Source organism: Misgurnus anguillicaudatus, chromosome 23 (genome assembly GCF_027580225.2).
Source record: "Misgurnus anguillicaudatus chromosome 23, ASM2758022v2, whole genome shotgun sequence".
NCBI classification, from domain to species: Eukaryota; Metazoa; Chordata; class Actinopteri; order Cypriniformes; family Cobitidae; genus Misgurnus; species Misgurnus anguillicaudatus.
In genome coordinates this window covers 8,488,047-8,505,952 of record NC_073359.2, presented here as the reverse complement: position 1 = coordinate 8,505,952, position 17,906 = coordinate 8,488,047, and the positions used below count along the sequence as shown (strand labels likewise).

The following is a 17,906-nucleotide window of genomic DNA, read 5'->3' as shown; positions in this document are numbered from 1 at the left end:
GCACTGAGTAAAATCTTCAGCTAATTTTGTATACTGAATTGAACCTGTAAGTAATTTTTGTGAAGAAAAAAATAAATAAACATATTGATAAAAAAAAAATCTTCAGCTAATTTGTGAAAAAGATTTAGAAAAAAGCTTGCACAGGAAGGAATTGTTAAGGAATTGTTAAGTGCAAAGACCGCAAGTGTGGGTTCATGATGTCATAACTGTTTTGACACATTTCGAAAATCCAATGGTTCACCACTAGGTGGAGTTGATCACAAATAACTAGTGTCTTATATGGTTAGATGAACTCGGATCAGTTTTATTATGCAAGTTTATAAAACATTCATCCTTCTGACTGATAACTACCATTTTGTCTACTTTTTGTTTATAGACAGATTTATTGACAAACGTGCATAATTAAAAGTGTAGCTAGAGTGTTAATGACCTTGTCCTAAATAAAACTAAAAACAAAGAATACACTTTTAATTAATATCTTACGTTAAATTATTTATTTTTCATAAAAACATATTTTTTAAAAACCTTTGCAATTATTTTATAAAAAGTGTGAAATGTTTGGACTGAGATCTTCTGAGCTTTTACGACATTTTCACCAGCAGAGAAAGAGAGAGAGAGAGAAAGTGAGTGAGTGAGAGAGAGACCTCTGGTGGAGAACCTGATGGATGATACAATATATACGCACATCCGCGTTCCTTTGTCATCACACCAGCATTTCAGTTTACAGTTCATACACATATTTAAGAATGCTGTACATTTATGGTTAGGATTGCAACAAGACATAAACATATTTTACCAGAAGCCTAAACTAGAAATGACTCGCTTACTGAAACCCTAATTCAATCAATCAGTGTTTATATTTTTTGTATAATGTTAACAGTCATTCCTTATTATATACAGTATTGCTACTGATGACAGTCATAATCAGAAAACAGCTGTTTTGAGTACATATTAAAATAAAACGCACGCTTTTTGTGATAATCAGATGGGCGGGGGAGCGCTGTACACGTTAATATCTTCGTGCACGCTCTTTCTCTCTCTCTCTCTTTCTCTTCTTTTTCATAAAAAGAAAAGCCATGCATTTCTATATACTAAAAAAACAACAACATAGATTTAAAGGGTTTATTTCCGCTCATATTTTTAACAGGAAGACAGTGGCAGTCTAATGGAGCAAGCAGATGATGAGTTAACATGAATAACTTTTGTGGGTGTGTTCTCTGGTGTCTAATAAAGTTTGTAATAAAGGTGTTTTCCAAGTATCCTTTGTTTTTTTCTCATTCTTTGCATGTTGCTGTTCTTCCAGAAGATGTGACTGTAGTCTTGAGAGTAGGTAAGACTGGACGAAACCATCTAGTGAATGGGGGGCGGGGGTAATTTTGCTCGAAATGCAGAAACAAGCCATAACTTTGTTTTAGTGGTAACTCTTTTGTATGTACATTTATAATATCTATTACATTATTACTATTACTAATAAAAGGATCTCTGGGGGCCCCAAAAGTGCGTGGGCCTTGTAATCGTCCTAACTTTTCTCCTTTGTGGCGCCTCTGTAAGCGTGTGAACTGACTGAAATGCGTGTGTCTCACACGGTGAATACGTGAGACTTGAGAGCCCTGAAAATAAGAGAAGATACTTTTAAACATTTTGTAAACCTTAAAACACAATAACCAAACATTGGGTTGTTTCAACCCAACATAAACGTTATTTCTAACCAACAAATGGGTTAAAAAAAATCCCACCCATAGAGTTGAGTTGATTGTACAACCTAACCTGTTGGGTTTGTCCATCTTTGACCAAACATTGGGTTACAAAACAACCCAAGTTGGGTTAATTTTACCCCAACATTTTTTAGAGGGTGTATGTAGATAAAAATGGCACATTATAAGGTAATAAAAACATAATAAATTGCAATGAAAAAAAATAACAGCAAACAATATCAGTTTTTTAAAGTTATTACATCATAGGTTGCCATCATATGTGAATGGTGAATCATATGGTGAATAGTATGTCCATAAAACATTAATTTAAAGGTTGATTTACTTTAGGTCTTGACTGTTAATAAAAAAGCTGTTAAAATAGTGATATTTACACACTCCTGTACTTCTTGTCCAAGAATATAAATTCAAATCCTCATAAAGGTAAATCTTGATCATCTTTGCGTTTTGATCAGAAATTTTACAATGTTTTTGCAAAATTTAGGCATTGTAAAGTCCTCTCATATTTTTCTAAGAAATAAGTACTAAAACCCATTCAAAGAGATTAGCAGTGTTAAAAAGCAGTCTGGAATTCAATAACAGTCTGATATATTGAAGATGTAATCAAGTAGATTCAGTATCATCTGTATAAAGATGTGCCATAGCAAAGTTTTTACAGAATTTAGGCAGATGTTTCAATTTGTCCTACACAAGACTGTCATTAATATGTTACTGTATGTGACATCACTGCATCAATGATGTTGCTGCAGAGAGATTTTTGATAGGTGATGATGTCATAGAGAGAGTTGTGACATCAGTCAAACAGTTCCGATGGACTGACAGCTGATCTACACACAGACCAGATGTGCACCACTTGAGTCTAACAATGACAAACACATAGAAAGAGATGATGTTATAAAATCTGAGCATTAGTTTATTGTATTACAGAATATTCTCTATATACAGAATTTCTCACCTCTGTTCTGATTTTAGATTTTACTTTGTTCATGCTGATGAAAAACCTGTAGGATCAGAATTCACACTCCATAATTCAAAGTCTTCAAATCTGAATTAATTTCAAAATATCCACAGTGTGTTGTGCAGTTTTGGATTTTACTTGATATTTTTACTTACCACATCCACAGAGCTCCTAAAATGAGAAACTGAGGCAGAAACACCAGCAGACAGACTGTGAGATTACCAAACACTGTGCTGTCATTTGTTTTATTGGTTTTGTCCATTGTTTCTGAAGAAAAAACACATATTTAGTAATACTTAAGACTGACTGAAAGTAGCTCAGTGATTATGTCATAACTATCAATAAATCAGAATGAAGGACTGATGCTTGTCTATCTATTTTATCATTGTGTACTAAAGTCAGATGTATGATGAGATGTTGCGTTACCTCTTACAGTACATGAATACTCTTGTAGCTCCTCACTGTTGATTGAGTTCAGGTACAGCTTGTTTAATAATCTCAATCCATCTGTTACCTGTTGTCCATTCTTATACCAGATGTAAGTATGTTTGTTATCCAGAGTGCATTCGGTTGAACAGCTTAATATCACTTTTTCTCCATCTATCACAGGGTTTGGGCTGCTTCTCACCTGTGTATCTGAGAATTCATAAAACAGAATTCACATGAAATACTTTTCAGAATTAGGCTTGAAATAGTTTGTCAATAAATTCAACCGTGGAGCACTGCAAGAGAAAGCCAAGAATATGGAATGTTGAAGTGTATACTTCAAAAGCATTTCAAATAGAAATGCAAAGATTTAATGTAATATTAATAATTTTCTTAAGACTCAAAACACATAAATACAACAAACAAAGCTGCACAATTGACTATACAAAAAAAACTGAAACTTTACAGTGAGTTCATTATGAGCAGTTACCTGTAACAGTAAGAGTGACTCCAGGATAACCAGAAAATCCATCTGATGTGTTAGTGATGATCCTGAATTGATATTCACCAGAGTCACTCATGTTGACGTCTTTGATTCTCAGTGTGTTTCCCACAAACTCCACACGACCAGCAAACTGATGAACCTCACGCAGATCTTGATATTTAGAATTTTTATTGTTTGGTAAATGCCAGTATGTTTTCTCTACTGTATCTCCAGTGGGATGTGAGTATGAAGAGTGAATATCTACTGTTGATCCCACTAAAGCACAAACTCTTGTAGAGGTGTAAGTCACACCCCAACAGCTACTGTTAGAAAGACCTGAAAGAGTCAAAATATACTGCTGTAAAATTCACATTCACAAAGTGAAATGCCCATTTGACTTTCAAAGCACTTCAGTGAGCCTTTAAACTAAATATTGAATGTCACACTTACACACAGAAGAGGATTGAGAGTATTTGTCATACGTGGAGCAGGAATAGCTGTCAGTGTTTCCTCTGGATGGCACAAATATGTTTGTGCTGTATGTTAAATATCGTCCATTCCTATACCAGTAGTAATTATTTTCAGATATGAGATTGCAGGAAGAATCACAGATCAGTTTTACTTCATCTGTAGATTCAGGATTCATCCTCACCTGTTGAACTAAATAATCAAAATTACATTACATGAGAAATGAAAAGAGTTGAACTGGACTGATGAGAATGTAAATGTACCTGTGACTGTTAGATTGACTGTGACTGAGCTGAGATGTTTAACTCCATCCTTCATAATGATCATGAGCTGATATTCTCCACTGTCTCTCTCTCTCAGATCTGATATTGTGAGCTCTGATTCAGTGTTTGTGATTCGCTGATTCAATCGTCCTGAGTAATCTGAATCTAAAGTCAAATCTTCAGGTTCATCTTTGTTTCTCCAGTTTGTTTTCTGTTTCTGGCTGAACCAGAATCCAGTTTTGATGTTGATGTTTGAGTAAAAGCACCTCAGTGTCACCTGTGTCCCTCTCACAGCACAAACATTCTGTTCATCACAGCTCACAGTAAAGCTCTTCAATGTTAGAGACCCTGAAAAACAGGAATATGTGATGATGATATTTGTAACATACTGTTAATGTAACTTTATTGAAAGTAAAGCAACATTTTGTCTTTTTATCTAATACTGACCAACTTCAATTCAGGTTACTGTCTCTTTAAGACCAAATAAGCACAGACTGGTTTTTGACTCTAATCTATACATACAATTAAGACATAAAGAAATGTTTTATTAGAAAAAGAATACTGTGAAGAAACTTTTTTTTATTTTATAAAAAAATTATGTACGCTTGCTTTTAGGAGTGTGTCACGGCCGGGGGCGGACCCGACTATACTAAAGGCCACGCCCCTCTCAACTCTTCCACCTCGAGGAGTTTCCCAAGACCACCCCAATGACCAGACAGACGAGTATACTATAATTAAAACAAACTTTATTAAATATTTAAAAGGAAAGGGGGAAAGGGGAAAGGGCAATTTAAAACTAAAATGTCTCTTCTTCGCCTCCAGGGCCACTTGAGGGAAAGACTGGGGACAGGGGCTCCTTTGGGGGCTCTGGCCCAACAATCCGTGGCGCGCTCCGCTTCTCCTGGAGGCAGAATCAAATATCAGTCAGACAAGGGTAAGGTACTTTGTTACTAGTCGCTGTTCGTTCAACACGGGACCTTCGTTGGAACGGTAAGTGATGGCTATGGCCACAGGTCAAGTTCACTCCACAGGTTACGTTACTCACAGTACTGGAGGATCTTCGTTCCCACACAGAGCTCCACCGGCACAGGTAGGTAATTGCTACGAGTAAAGAACAGTTTCACTTCACAGGTTATATTACTCACAACACTGGAGATCTTCGCTCACACGGAGCTTCACTTGCACAGGTAGGTAACTGCTATAAGCACAGAACAGGTTTACTTCACAGGTTACGTTACTCACAGCACTGGGGATCTCCATGCACACAGAGCTTCACTTGTACAGGTAGGTGATTGCTATAAGCACAGAACAAGTTTACTTCACAGGTTACGTTACTCACAGCACTGGGGATCTTCATGCACACAGAGCTTCACTTGTACAGGTAGGTGATTGCTTTAAGCACAGAACAGGTTTACTTCACAGGTTACGTTACTCACAGCACTGGGAATCTTCATGCACACCGAGCTTCACTTGTACAGGTAGGTGATTGCTATAAGCACAGAACAGGTTTACTTCACAGGTTACGTTACTCACAGCACTGGGGATCTTCATGTGCACAGAGCTTCACTTGTACAGGTAGGGGATTGTTATAAGCACAGGACAGGTTTACTTCACAGGTTATGTTACTCACAGCCCTGGGGATCTTCATGCACACAGAGCTTTACTTGTACAGGTAGGTAATTGCTATAAGCACAGAACAGATTTACTTCACAGGTTATGTTACTCACAGCACTGAGGATCTTCATGCACACAGAGCTTTACTTGTACAGGTAGGTAATTGCTATAAGCACAGAACAGATTTACTTCACAGGTTATGTTACTCACAGCACTGAGGATCTTCATGCACACAGAGCTTTACTTGCAAACAGTGGATTTTCGCTACAGTGTTGGTGCACCGTATTCCTTCGCCCATCCACTCAGGCTGTCCGGGCGTCGTAGGGACTAGTGGGTCCGATGACACGGAGCCGAACGCTTCCCAAACTCCCCCCTCCTTCTTCCACGACCGGGGTCACGAGTTGGGGCGAACTCTCGTCGGGGCTCCGCTCACCACAAGCTTCTGTTGGAGAGGTCAATACACACACCGCTACAACCCACAGTCCGCACGGTACACTCTTGGTAATACTCACTGGGTTTCACCACTGTCTGCTCTATGGATGAACCAAGCTCTCGTTGACACACCCCGGGCACAGGGCTCAATTTTCTCGCTCTCCTTAGGACCCAGGCCACAACAGATGTCGCCGTCTCGTGACTCGTCGGAGGCTAGGCAGTTTGAACGCTACAAGCACAGCATACACACAGCAAGTAAGACGTAAACACCATCAATCCGTGAAACTCACCCACAGCACTCTTATACACTTCACGTGGTTTTTAAATCGCCCTTGCCACCTGGCTACGACGACCTCGAGAGGAAGGTTGGGCAATAGCTGGACCGCCAATGAGGGTGAGATGTGTGTTATTTACAGGCCCGGTGTGTTGATTATCACTCCTCTGGCTCACCTGTGCTTCCGTTTTCCCACAGGGCCACTATTCTGCTGGTGAATGGTGCTTCCTACCAGATGCTTCGTCCGTGCTTCCGGTCAACCCGCGGCTCGCCCACGCTCTCCTCTCCAGTGGGGCCAGGGACCTCAAAAACACAAAGGAACACACCAAACAACTCTTCGTACAAGTATTGCACAGATAATTACCACAGCTGTTACTCACGCTTAGTTGTCAACAACTGTTATTAGCTACACTCTTGATAGCTCTGTGTCCACTCTTTCTCTGATGAAATCCCTCAGTATTCCTTCGTCAACTGACTGTTCCTCTTCCTCTTTTCCCCAGATACACAATCCAGCCAGCGTGGTCCGTCTGCAAAGCAGCAACACAACGTATACAAAGTACACCACAAGCACACCGTTTGAAGTCTTCAAAGGTGTTGTTATACACTGACTCTTCTCCTTGTCAGCCTATTAGCAACCGCTGTGTAAATTATGCGCGCAATCAGGCTTAATTTTGACTTTGGGGAAACCCCCGAAATGAAATGTGGAAGACGGGTTCCGCCCGTCGTCGGTTCAACCAAGGATGTGGAAGACGGGTTCCGCCCGTCGTTGGTTCAAAACATCACCTGTGACATCCTCCCCCGCCGAAATGGTTCTAGTCCCTAGAACCGCTTCCTGTGACCCACTCTCCATACCGGATGGGTGGCCGCCCCCGGGTTTCCCGCTGGGGGCGCTGTGGTAGGGGCTCTGGGGCTTCTTCAGCAGGTAAGTCATCCGGCTCTCCTGGAGCCTCTGGGGCTCCTTCAGCAGGTAAGTTGTCAGGCTCTCCTGGAGCCTCTGGGGCTACGTCGTTCACTGGACCCACTACGACAGGTAAGTTCTCAGGCTCCCTTGGGGCCACTCGGGCCGGCCCCTCCGCCGGGCCTCTTGGAAAGATGACCCACCCTTCATACCAGGGGGTAGCAGTCTCCGGCTCCTTAGGAGCCACCTCTGTGGCTAGTGGGGGATAGTTTGGACAAGGGCGGATCATGTTCCGATGAACCACCCGATCCGGTCCAGGCTTCCCTTCTGGCCGGATCGTGTATACCGGCTGCCCCGGTCTCTGCTGCCGTTGCACAATGTACGGCCTCGCCTCCCACCGATCACTCAGCTTGCCTCCACCTAGTCGCCGATTGTCCGGGACTAGTACCCTTTCTCCAGGGAGCAGGGGAGCATCCCGCGCCGTCCTATCATACAACCTCTTGTTCTTCTCCCCGGCTGCCTGGATCCTCTTATTGACCTGTTCGTAGGCAAAGTGGAGACGGTGGTGGTGTCGTCCCACCCACTCGGTCACGTTCCCTTCTCTCTCACCTCCCGATGTTCCCAATAGGAGATCTGTGGGCAAGCGAATGTGTCTCCCAAACATTAAGTACGTGGGGGCATACCCCGTTGTACTGTGTACGCTGTTATTATAGGCTTGTAGCAAGTTCGGTAAAGCACTCACCCAATCATCCTGGCGTCTCTGGTCCAGAGTTCCCAGCAGGTTCAACAGGGTCTGGTTGAAGCGCTCACATCCTCCGTTTCCTTGGGGGTGGTACGAGGTCGTATGGGTCTTTATACACCCGTACAGCTGGCATAGTTCTCGGATTATACGGGACTCGAAATTTGGGCCCTGATCCGAGTGCAGGAACTCAGGGCACCCAAATGGCTGAAAGACCGCCCGCCATAGCGCCGTGGCCGTGGTACTTGCCGTCTGGTCGAGAGTGGGAATAGCCCAGGCGTACTTGGTAAACAAGTCAGTCACGACTAAGATGTTCTGGTAACGGTCCTTGGGACGACTCAGGGTCAGATAGTCCATCGCCACAATGTGGAGGGGGGCCTTTGCGTGAATCGGGACCATCGGTGCTCGAGGTTCCTGCCGGGATTTAAACAGAGTGCATCGGGGACATGCTTGAATGAACGTACTCACAGAAATCTCCATCCCTGGCCAATAGAAGTGTCGGCGTAGCAACGACACGGTGCGCTCCTGCCCCTGATGTCCCATCTGGTCGTGGTATGCCTCCAGCAGTGCCCGAACTTGGCTGGCCGGTACCACAATCTGGCTAACCTCCTCATCGGTCCCTGGGTCCCGAATGTTCCTACACAACACACCTTCTCTCAATGTCAATCTCTCCCACTGTCCCAGTATTTTTCGACCCACCTCTGTCTGGGCTTGTCTCTCGGCGGGGGTTGGTCGCCGAGCCTGCCTAAGCCACTCGCCCAGATTCCGCAGCTCCTGATCCTCCTGCTGCCTAGCCTTCCAACGCTGGGGGTCCCATCCCCAACTTACGGGCGCTGCCTCCTGTTGGCTCCCAGGCGCCTCCACTACTCCAATCATCAGTCCTTCTTCTGCTTGTTCTCCTTCGAGTGGGGCCGGGCCCCTCGAGTCGTCCCTTGCTGGCAACCGGGAAAGGGCATCGGCGTTGGTGTGCTCCCGCCCCGGACGGTACTGCAGCTGGTAGTCGTAATTTGCCAGCTGTGCCACCCATCGCTGTTCCACTGCTCCCAACCGGGCCGTCTGGAAATGTACCAGAGGGTTATTGTCAGTGACCACGGTTACCTTGGCTCCCCAGAGGTAATCCTTAAATTTCTCACTCAGGGCCCATTTTAACGCCAGCAGTTCAAGCTTGAAGGAACTGTAATTCGCATCATTCCTTTCGGCGGGGTGGAGACTCCGGCTGGCGTAAGCAATTACCCGTTCTACCCCGTCTTGTTTTTGTGCGAGCACTGCCCCCAGGCCCAGGTTGCTGGCATCTGTGTAAAGCAGAAATGGTTGGGAAAAGTCAGCGTATGCTAGAATCGGGGCTTGCAAAAGTTCTTGCTTCAGGACCCTGAAGGCCGTCTCACACTCCATGGTCCACTCTACCGTGGGGGATCCCCGTCCCCGTGGTCGCCCTGTCCCGGCCAACAGCTGGTTCAAGGGTCTGGCGATCTTAGAAAACCCTTTGATAAATCGCCGGTAGTATCCCACAAAGCCTAGGAAGGATCTCACTTGCCTTACAGTCCTCGGGGCCTCCCAGTCCCGCACTGCAGATACCTTCCCGGGGTCAACGGCCACTCCAGCCGCACTCACCACGTGGCCCAAAAACTGCACCTTGCGGCGCAGCAAGTGGCACTTCTCCGGTTGTAATTTCAGCCCGTACCTCTCCATCTCTCGAAACACCTTTTCCAGGTGTTGCAGGTGGGTCTCGAAGTCTGGGGAATACACAATCACATCATCAAGGTATACTAGCACAGATTCCATTAACTGACCTCCCAGGCATCGTTGCATCAGTCTCTGGAAGGTGGCGGGAGCGTTGCAGAGCCCGAAGGGCATCCGGTCCCACTCGAAAAGACCAAATGGCGTGGTAAAGGCGGTCTTTTCTCGGTCCCGTTCCTCAACCGGTACCTGCCAGTACCCGCTGGCCAAATCTAAGGTGGAATACCATGCAGACTGGGTTAGACTTGTCAGCGAGTCCTCAATGCGAGGCAGGGGGAACGCATCCTTCTTGGTTAGCTGATTCAACTTCCTATAGTCCACGCAGAACCTCCATGCCCCTGTCTTCTTCTGGACCAACACTATAGGCGCCGCCCAGGGACTGCTGCTCTCCCGCACAATCCCCTGCTCCAGCATACCTTGTAGGAGGGTCCTAACTTCTGTGTATAAGGTGGGGGGTATCGGCCGATACCGCTCCCGACTCGGTGCAGCTTCTCCCGTAGGGATACTGTAACTTATTACCATCGTACACCCATAGTCTTCATCATGGGTGGAAAACACGTGTTGCCATCTCTCCAGTAATTTCCGCAGCTCCCCTGCCTGTTCCTGTTCCAGGTCCTCTCCTCGTAAGGAGTCCCCTGTCAAATGGGCCGGTACCTTCTTTTCCCTCATCCTAGATGCTCCTTCTGTTTGTGTTAGGGCTACCTCAACCACTGCGGGGTGCACCCGCCGGAAACTCACGTCCTTTTTGTCCCGCACCTGGTGGCCTTCGACCATCGTCACCGTCACTAGCCGCTGGTGTTTGTGTAAGTGCACTGGATAGGGGTTTTCATTGCAAACTTTTACCGGTACTCGGCCACGTCGCACCACCGCCAGTCCTCGGGCCACTCCTACTTGTGTGCAATCTTCGTGGGGCTCGACCAACACCCAACCTTCAGGCCCTCGATGCTGCTGTGGGACTCTGGCCCACACTATGGCTTCACTTCTCGCTGGCACTGATAGCGCAAACCGACATGCCACTCGTCCAATTTCTTCTCGGCCATCTCGGATCTTAGCCAACTGTACTCTCCGACAATCGGCCACCACGCGTTCCCAGCCCGGCCGTTCAGCCCTCGGTATGGTCTGTACGGGCCTAGCCCGAAATAGCTCCTCCCAGCACTCCGAGAGGACATTCATACCCACAAGGGCTCGATGACGGCCGAGGCAATGGTCCTGCACAATAATGACCCCCTTCTGCGGGACTCGCACTCCATATAGCTCGAAGTCGGTGAGCCTATAGCCGATGTAGGGAATCTCTAAACCGTTCGCCCCCTTCAGGGTAAGCCAGGGCGCTTCAGCTTTGTGTGCGGGGTAAGCTCCAAATAACTCATGGGACAAGCTCTCTGAGAATAAGGTGACCTGGGAGCCAGTGTCGACGAGACATCGCACCGTGGTGCCACATACCTGGACCTCCACTGTTGGGCTAAGCCCGATCATCTCCTCCTTGGGTTCCACTCTTCTATAAGGGTCACTTTGGGGGGCGCCGACCACATGACCCACTGTGGCCGGTCGTCCTAAAAACCCCCCTCGGAGGCTCTTCGTGGCCCGCATTGCCTGCTTACATGTCCTGCGGTTCCACACCGATTACAAATGGGCCTTTCTCGGGGGGCAGGCCCTTCTTCCTTCTTGCCTGGCCCTAGGCGCAGTTCTCCTACCAGGGTTTTTGTTAGTTCAGCCATCTGGTCCCGCACATCTTTTAAAAGTTCCCTCTTCAACGCTTGCTTCCAGTCCATTTCCTCTGCGGCCGCCACCGGGCCACTCACTGCTGCACATACGGGGGTCTCCTTCACTTCAACTTGGTCGCCTTCCAAGGCCATGGCCTCCTTCTTCAGGTCGTCGAACGTAAGTTCAGGGTCTCTTCTAAACTGTACCCGGAGATTTTGACGTAGGGGACCTTCTCGTAGCCCTAGCAGGAACTGGTCCCTTAACAGGGTCTCTTCGTCTCCCAACCCATGGTCTTAACGCCGCTGCAGTCGTGCGTACTGCTCGCGCAGCTTCAGGGCAAAGGCTCGAATCGACTGGTGGGGGCCTTGCTTGCAGTTGAAGAACTGCGCCCTCAGGACGGCCACAGGGGTGGTGTCACCATACTGCTCGGTCAGGAACTGGAATATAGACTGGGCGGTGGCTCGAACAGCCTCGGGGGCGGCTTGTACCTCTCGCCGGGCTTCTCCTCCTAGTGAGTTTAACACGAATTGCTGCTGTTGATTGGCCCTCAGCCCTTGTAGGCCGGCCAAATACTCCATCTGGGCCCTCCATTCGGTTAAACGGATCTCGGACTCGACCCCACTATACTTCTGCACCCAGGGGTTTCCCAGGAACACGGACATGGCACGGGGTGGTGTCTCCGGCCTTTCAGGCACAACACGAGGTGGGGCTTCCGGCCTTTCAGGCACAACCCGGGGTGGGGCTTCGGGCAACTCGTCGTCGGCCATTGGAGGGCCTTGGTCGCTCAACTCGAGGTGGAAACCCTGCCGACTACGCCAAATCTGTCACGGCCGGGGGCGGACCCGACTATACTAAAGGCCACGCCCCTCTCAACTCTTCCACCTCGAGGAGTTTCCCAAGACCACCCCAATGACCAGACAGACGAGTATACTATAATTAAAACAAACTTTATTAAATATTTAAAAGGAAAGGGGGAAAGGGGAAAGGGCAATTTAAAACTAAAATGTCTCTTCTTCGCCTCCAGGGCCACTTGAGGGAAAGACTGGGGACAGGGGCTCCTTTGGGGGCTCTGGCCCAACAATCCGTGGCACGCTCCGCTTCTCCTGGAGGCAGAATCAAATATCAGTCAGACAAGGGTAAGGTACTTTGTTACTAGTCGCTGTTCGTTCAACACGGGACCTTCGTTGGAACGGTAAGTGATGGCTATGGCCACAGGTCAAGTTCACTCCACAGGTTACGTTACTCACAGTACTGGAGGATCTTCGTTCCCACACAGAGCTCCACCGGCACAGGTAGGTAATTGCTACGAGTAAAGAACAGTTTCACTTCACAGGTTATATTACTCACAACACTGGAGATCTTCGCTCACACGGAGCTTCACTTGCACAGGTAGGTAACTGCTATAAGCACAGAACAGGTGTGCATCGCGTGGTAAGTGGCTCACAGGTCTGGGGAGGTCCATGCACACAGAGCTTCCCTTGTACAGGTAGGTGATTGCTATAAGCACAGAACAAGTTTACTTCACAGGTTACGTTACTCACAGCACTGGGGATCTTCAGGCACACAGAGCTTCACTTGTACAGGTAGGTGATTGCTATAAGCACAGAACAGGTTTACTTCACAGGTTACGTTACTCACAGCACTGGGAATCTTCATGCACACCGAGCTTCACTTGTACAGGTAGGTGATTGCTATAAGCACAGAACAGGTTTACTTCACAGGTTACGTTACTCACAGCACTGGGGATCTTCATGTGCACAGAGCTTCACTTGTACAGGTAGGGGATTGCTATAAGCACAGGACAGGTTTACTTCACAGGTTATGTTACTCACAGCCCTGGGGATCTTCATGCACACAGAGCTTTACTTGTACAGGTAGGTAATTGCTATAAGCACAGAACAGATTTACTTCACAGGTTATGTTACTCACAGCACTGAGGATCTTCATGCACACAGAGCTTTACTTGTACAGGTAGGTAATTGCTATAAGCACAGAACAGATTTACTTCACAGGTTATATTACTCACAGCACTGAGGATCTTCATGCACACAGAGCTTTACTTGCAAACAGTGGATTTTCGCTACAGTGTTGGTGCACCGTATTCCTTCGCCCATCCACTCAGGCTGTCCGGGCGTCGTAGGGACTAGTGGGTCCGATGACACGGAGCCGAACGCTTCCCAAACTCCCCCCTCCTTCTTCCACGACCGGGGTCACGAGTTGGGGCGAACTCTCGTCGGGGCTCCGCTCACCACGAGCTTCTGTTGGAGAGGTCAATACACACACCGCTACAACCCACAGTCCGCACGGTACACTCTTGGTAATACTCACTGGGTTTCACCACTGTCTGCTCTATGGATGAACCAAGCTCTCGTTGACACACCCCGGGCACAGGGCTCAATTTTCTCGCTCTCCTTAGGACCCAGGCCACAACAGATGTCGTCGTCTCGTGACTCGTCGGAGGCTAGGCAGTTTGAACGCTACAAGCACAGCATACACACAGCAAGTAAGACGTAAACACCATCAATCCGTGAAACTCACCCACAGCACTCTTATACACTTCACGTGGTTTTTAAATCGCCCTTGCCACCTGGCTACGACGACCTCGAGAGGAAGGTTGGGCAATAGCTGGACCGCCAATGAGGGTGAGATGTGTGTTATTTACAGGCCCGGTGTGTTGATTATCACTCCTCTGGCTCACCTGTGCTTCCGTTTTCCCACAGGGCCACTATTCTGCTGGTGAATGGTGCTTCCTACCAGATGCTTCGTCCGTGCTTCCGGTCAACCCGCGGCTCGCCCACGCTCTCCTCTCCAGTGGGGCCAGGGACCTCAAAAACACAAAGGAACACACCAAACAACTCTTCGTACAAGTATTGCACAGATAATTACCACAGCTGTTACTCACGCTTAGTTGTCAACAACTGTTATTAGCTACACTCTTGATAGCTCTGTGTCCACTCTTTCTCTGATGAAATCCCTCAGTATTCCTTCGTCAACTGACTGTCCCTCTTCCTCTTTTCCCCAGATACACAATCCAGCCAGCGTGGTCCGTCTGCAAAGCAGCAACACAACGTATACAAAGTACACCACAAGCACACCGTTTGAAGTCTTCAAAGGTGTTTTTATACACTGACTCTTCTCCTTGTCAGCCTATTAGCAACCGCTGTGTAAATTATCCCCACCTGCGCGCAATCAGGCTTAATTTTGACTTTGGGGAAACCCCTGAAATGAAATGTGGAAGACGGGTTCCGCCCGTCGTCGGTTCAACCAAGGATGTGGAAGACGGGTTACGACAGTAGTTGGTTCAAAACATCACCTGTGACATCTGCGTCTCTCTGATGTGCACTATTGAGTGCCCTTAAACTCGTGCGTGCACACACAAACGGAGGGGGAATTCCAAACTGTGCACATAAATGCCCCACATACGTTGTTTTTCCTTACTCTATTCGCAAAATGTATGGTAATGTACTACTGTATAAGACACAGTAGCGCAACTCTTAAGTTTACACATAAAGAGTTCTGATCCGTTACAGCACTACACATCTGTGCAACTGTGATTGTACTGTTGCCTATGTCAGCATGGCATTCTCATCCCATCTGGGGGAAAATATTCACGGCCGTGGGAGGTTTTTAAAAATATACATACATAGATACAGGTCATTGAAAGTGCTTGAATCTATTTTATGCAATATGTTTTCTGGAAAAAAATCCATATTATCCCCCTAAACTAATAAACTGTTTGTCTTTAAATGTTTATATCTTCTGTATGCGAATGTTGATTCATACCAAAATGCTTTGCGTAGTTGTGTTTGACACATGAAAATGTCTCGGGTTACGTATGTAACTGTTGTTCTCTGAGAAGGGAATGAGACGCTGCGTCTCTCTTGCCATACTTCCTGCATCCCTGTAATGCCGTTTTTGGCAATATTTCAGATAGCGATATACTTACTGGCTCCCGTGTCACCCCGTCTTTGTCATTAAGCCTCACCATTGGTTGAATTTGATAAACACATTCAGACGCACTTATCCTAGGAGGCGTCCCCATAGTGTCACCGCAGTGACGCAGCGCGAGTTCCCTCAAAGGGATCTGTAACAATGTATCTTTAAAGGTAACACAATGTAACCTTGCTGTCACTTGAAATGTGTCCCCTATTTATTCCTTGAATTTGAGGGTATTGGACCTGGAAAGTCCTTAAAAGGTCCTTGAATTTGAAGTTAACTAAGGTGTGGGAACACTGAATATGTGATGATAAAGGGTTTTATCTATGTAATATTTTGCATTTTTCTATGATAATCCAAAACTTGTGTCATTTAAAGTGCTACAGTCATTATAGAGGAGCTAAATTACTGAAATTACAAGCTTTGGTACATCTACTTGCTCCAACATCAACAAAACTGTCACTCACTCAATAGTGTTCATACCTTGAATGTGTAACAGCAGGATCAAAGATGAGAGTCTGAAGTTCATAATTTCACTTCGAAGAGATTCACTTATACAATACTAGACATGAAGCAAGAACTTTTCTGATTCCTGAGAACAAAACACTAATTTACTTTCACTGTAACACTCAGTAATTAATAATTCAATTTTGATTAAAAGAATAAATATACCTACATTTACGCGTGCTTCGTTATGTGACTGCAAGTTGCAGCAGTGGTTTGTAAAGTTTTGTGATAGATGATCTGGTAATCTTAGTTCCTTCCTTTTTCTTATTAAAACTGAAAGAAGCACTGTTGTAAAGACTAAAACATGCAATACTCACCAAAACAACAGTGTTTCCCATACATTGATTTATCTGCGGCGGCCTGCGATATACAATAAAACTATCACTCGTATTTAAAATAAAAAAGTGCTCATAAATGTATGGTGATTTTGTCAGACGATGTCGCGTTTTTAGCAGCAGTTAAAGAAAGAGCTGGTTGGATTTAATGGGTCGTGGGTTGTTACTTGGTCATGTTTAGTCACTATTTTATAGACAACAGACAATTAATATGTAAACAATAGCATTCAGTTGGGTTAAAATGCAATATAATTTGACAGATCAAAGAGTAAAATATAACGCTATGACGTCACATATATGCTAATTGGTGTGTGATGTCATCACCGCCACAGTCGCTCAAAATCCTGTGGGAAACACTGCAATACATCAAAATGTATTTATATATTTTTATGAATACATTTTCCATATATGAATTTGTATTATTCATATGTTGTCCATTTAAACTTGTATCTATTTATTTGCTATTTTACCCAGAAATGTTTATAAGTGTTTTGATGATTGCTTAACAGTGAGAAAGGCTTTGACAGAGATTGTTCAGTCAAGTAAACATCCTGTGTCTCTGCCGAATAGCACGTGCATATAAGTGCATACCCAGGTCAGGAGAAGTGCAAGAGAGCATTGAATTGTCAGTGATTCTTTTAAGCAATATGTGGGTTTACAAAAGAGGAAGTATGAAATGTTCTGCACATGAGAGTTGACCTTTCCACCTATAAATACTGAGACACATAGAAGGGCTTTAAGCTTTGGGACAGAAATTCACTGTGATCATCACTCCCAAGATCTTGTAAATTGTCAACCTTTATCATCTTGACCATTGAATTAAATATTAAAAGACAAGAATGTTTGTCATTCAGAATTTTTTCCACAACAATTTGGTGTAAGAAGTGGGATCCCTTGACTGGACTACTCAGACCTCGAAGGGACGATGATTGCGCATCTTGAACTTCCAATCCTGCCCTGCCAGAATTAAGGGACTGTCCTTTTGTAGGATCCTGGGGAAACAGCAACGGGATCCAAAGAATCCTGTGGAAACTTACAAAATTAAGGTAAATGAACAATAAAAATTTCTCTGAACACATTCTGTTCTAGCAGAAAGGGGCCGTAGCTGCCATTGTCAAGATTGAGGGATTGATCACCCTTTGAGACTACGCACAGGATCTCGAAAAAATGTAGCATTTGATAGAGAAATGTTTTATTTGGGATCCAGTAAAATCGTGAGCTAGACGCTATATCTGACAACGAATTCCAAGTGATTCCCGGCATTTGGTACTGTAGGACAACGATTTCCGAGTGATTCCCAGTGTTTGGTCTAGGTAGACGTGTGTTGGAAGCCCAGTAGTTTTGTGTGCAAGTCCAGACACTCCCTTGAAGGTAAAAGAATGGGCTTCTCAAACAGCAAACTGCTGTGAACCTGTTTACCTT

The 17,906-nt window shown here is 45.7% G+C and overlaps 1 protein-coding gene across 1 annotated transcript; it reads right to left on the bottom strand.

Moving 5' to 3' along the window:
* Nucleotides 1–1,996: 1,996 nt before the first annotated feature.
* On the bottom strand, nucleotides 1,997–16,957 carry LOC129453454 (uncharacterized). Its single transcript, XM_055217709.2, has 9 exons — nucleotides 16,319–16,957; nucleotides 16,126–16,234; nucleotides 4,312–4,659; nucleotides 4,031–4,240; nucleotides 3,587–3,916; nucleotides 3,097–3,306; nucleotides 2,826–2,937; nucleotides 2,668–2,713; nucleotides 1,997–2,571 (listed from the first exon to the last, which is right to left on the bottom strand). The coding sequence occupies exons 2-9, from the start codon at nucleotides 16,169–16,171 to the stop codon at nucleotides 2,506–2,508; spliced, it is 1,368 nt and encodes a 455-aa protein (XP_055073684.2). The 5' UTR covers nucleotides 16,172–16,234; nucleotides 16,319–16,957; the 3' UTR covers nucleotides 1,997–2,505.
* Between the last annotated feature and the right edge of the window lie 949 nt (nucleotides 16,958–17,906).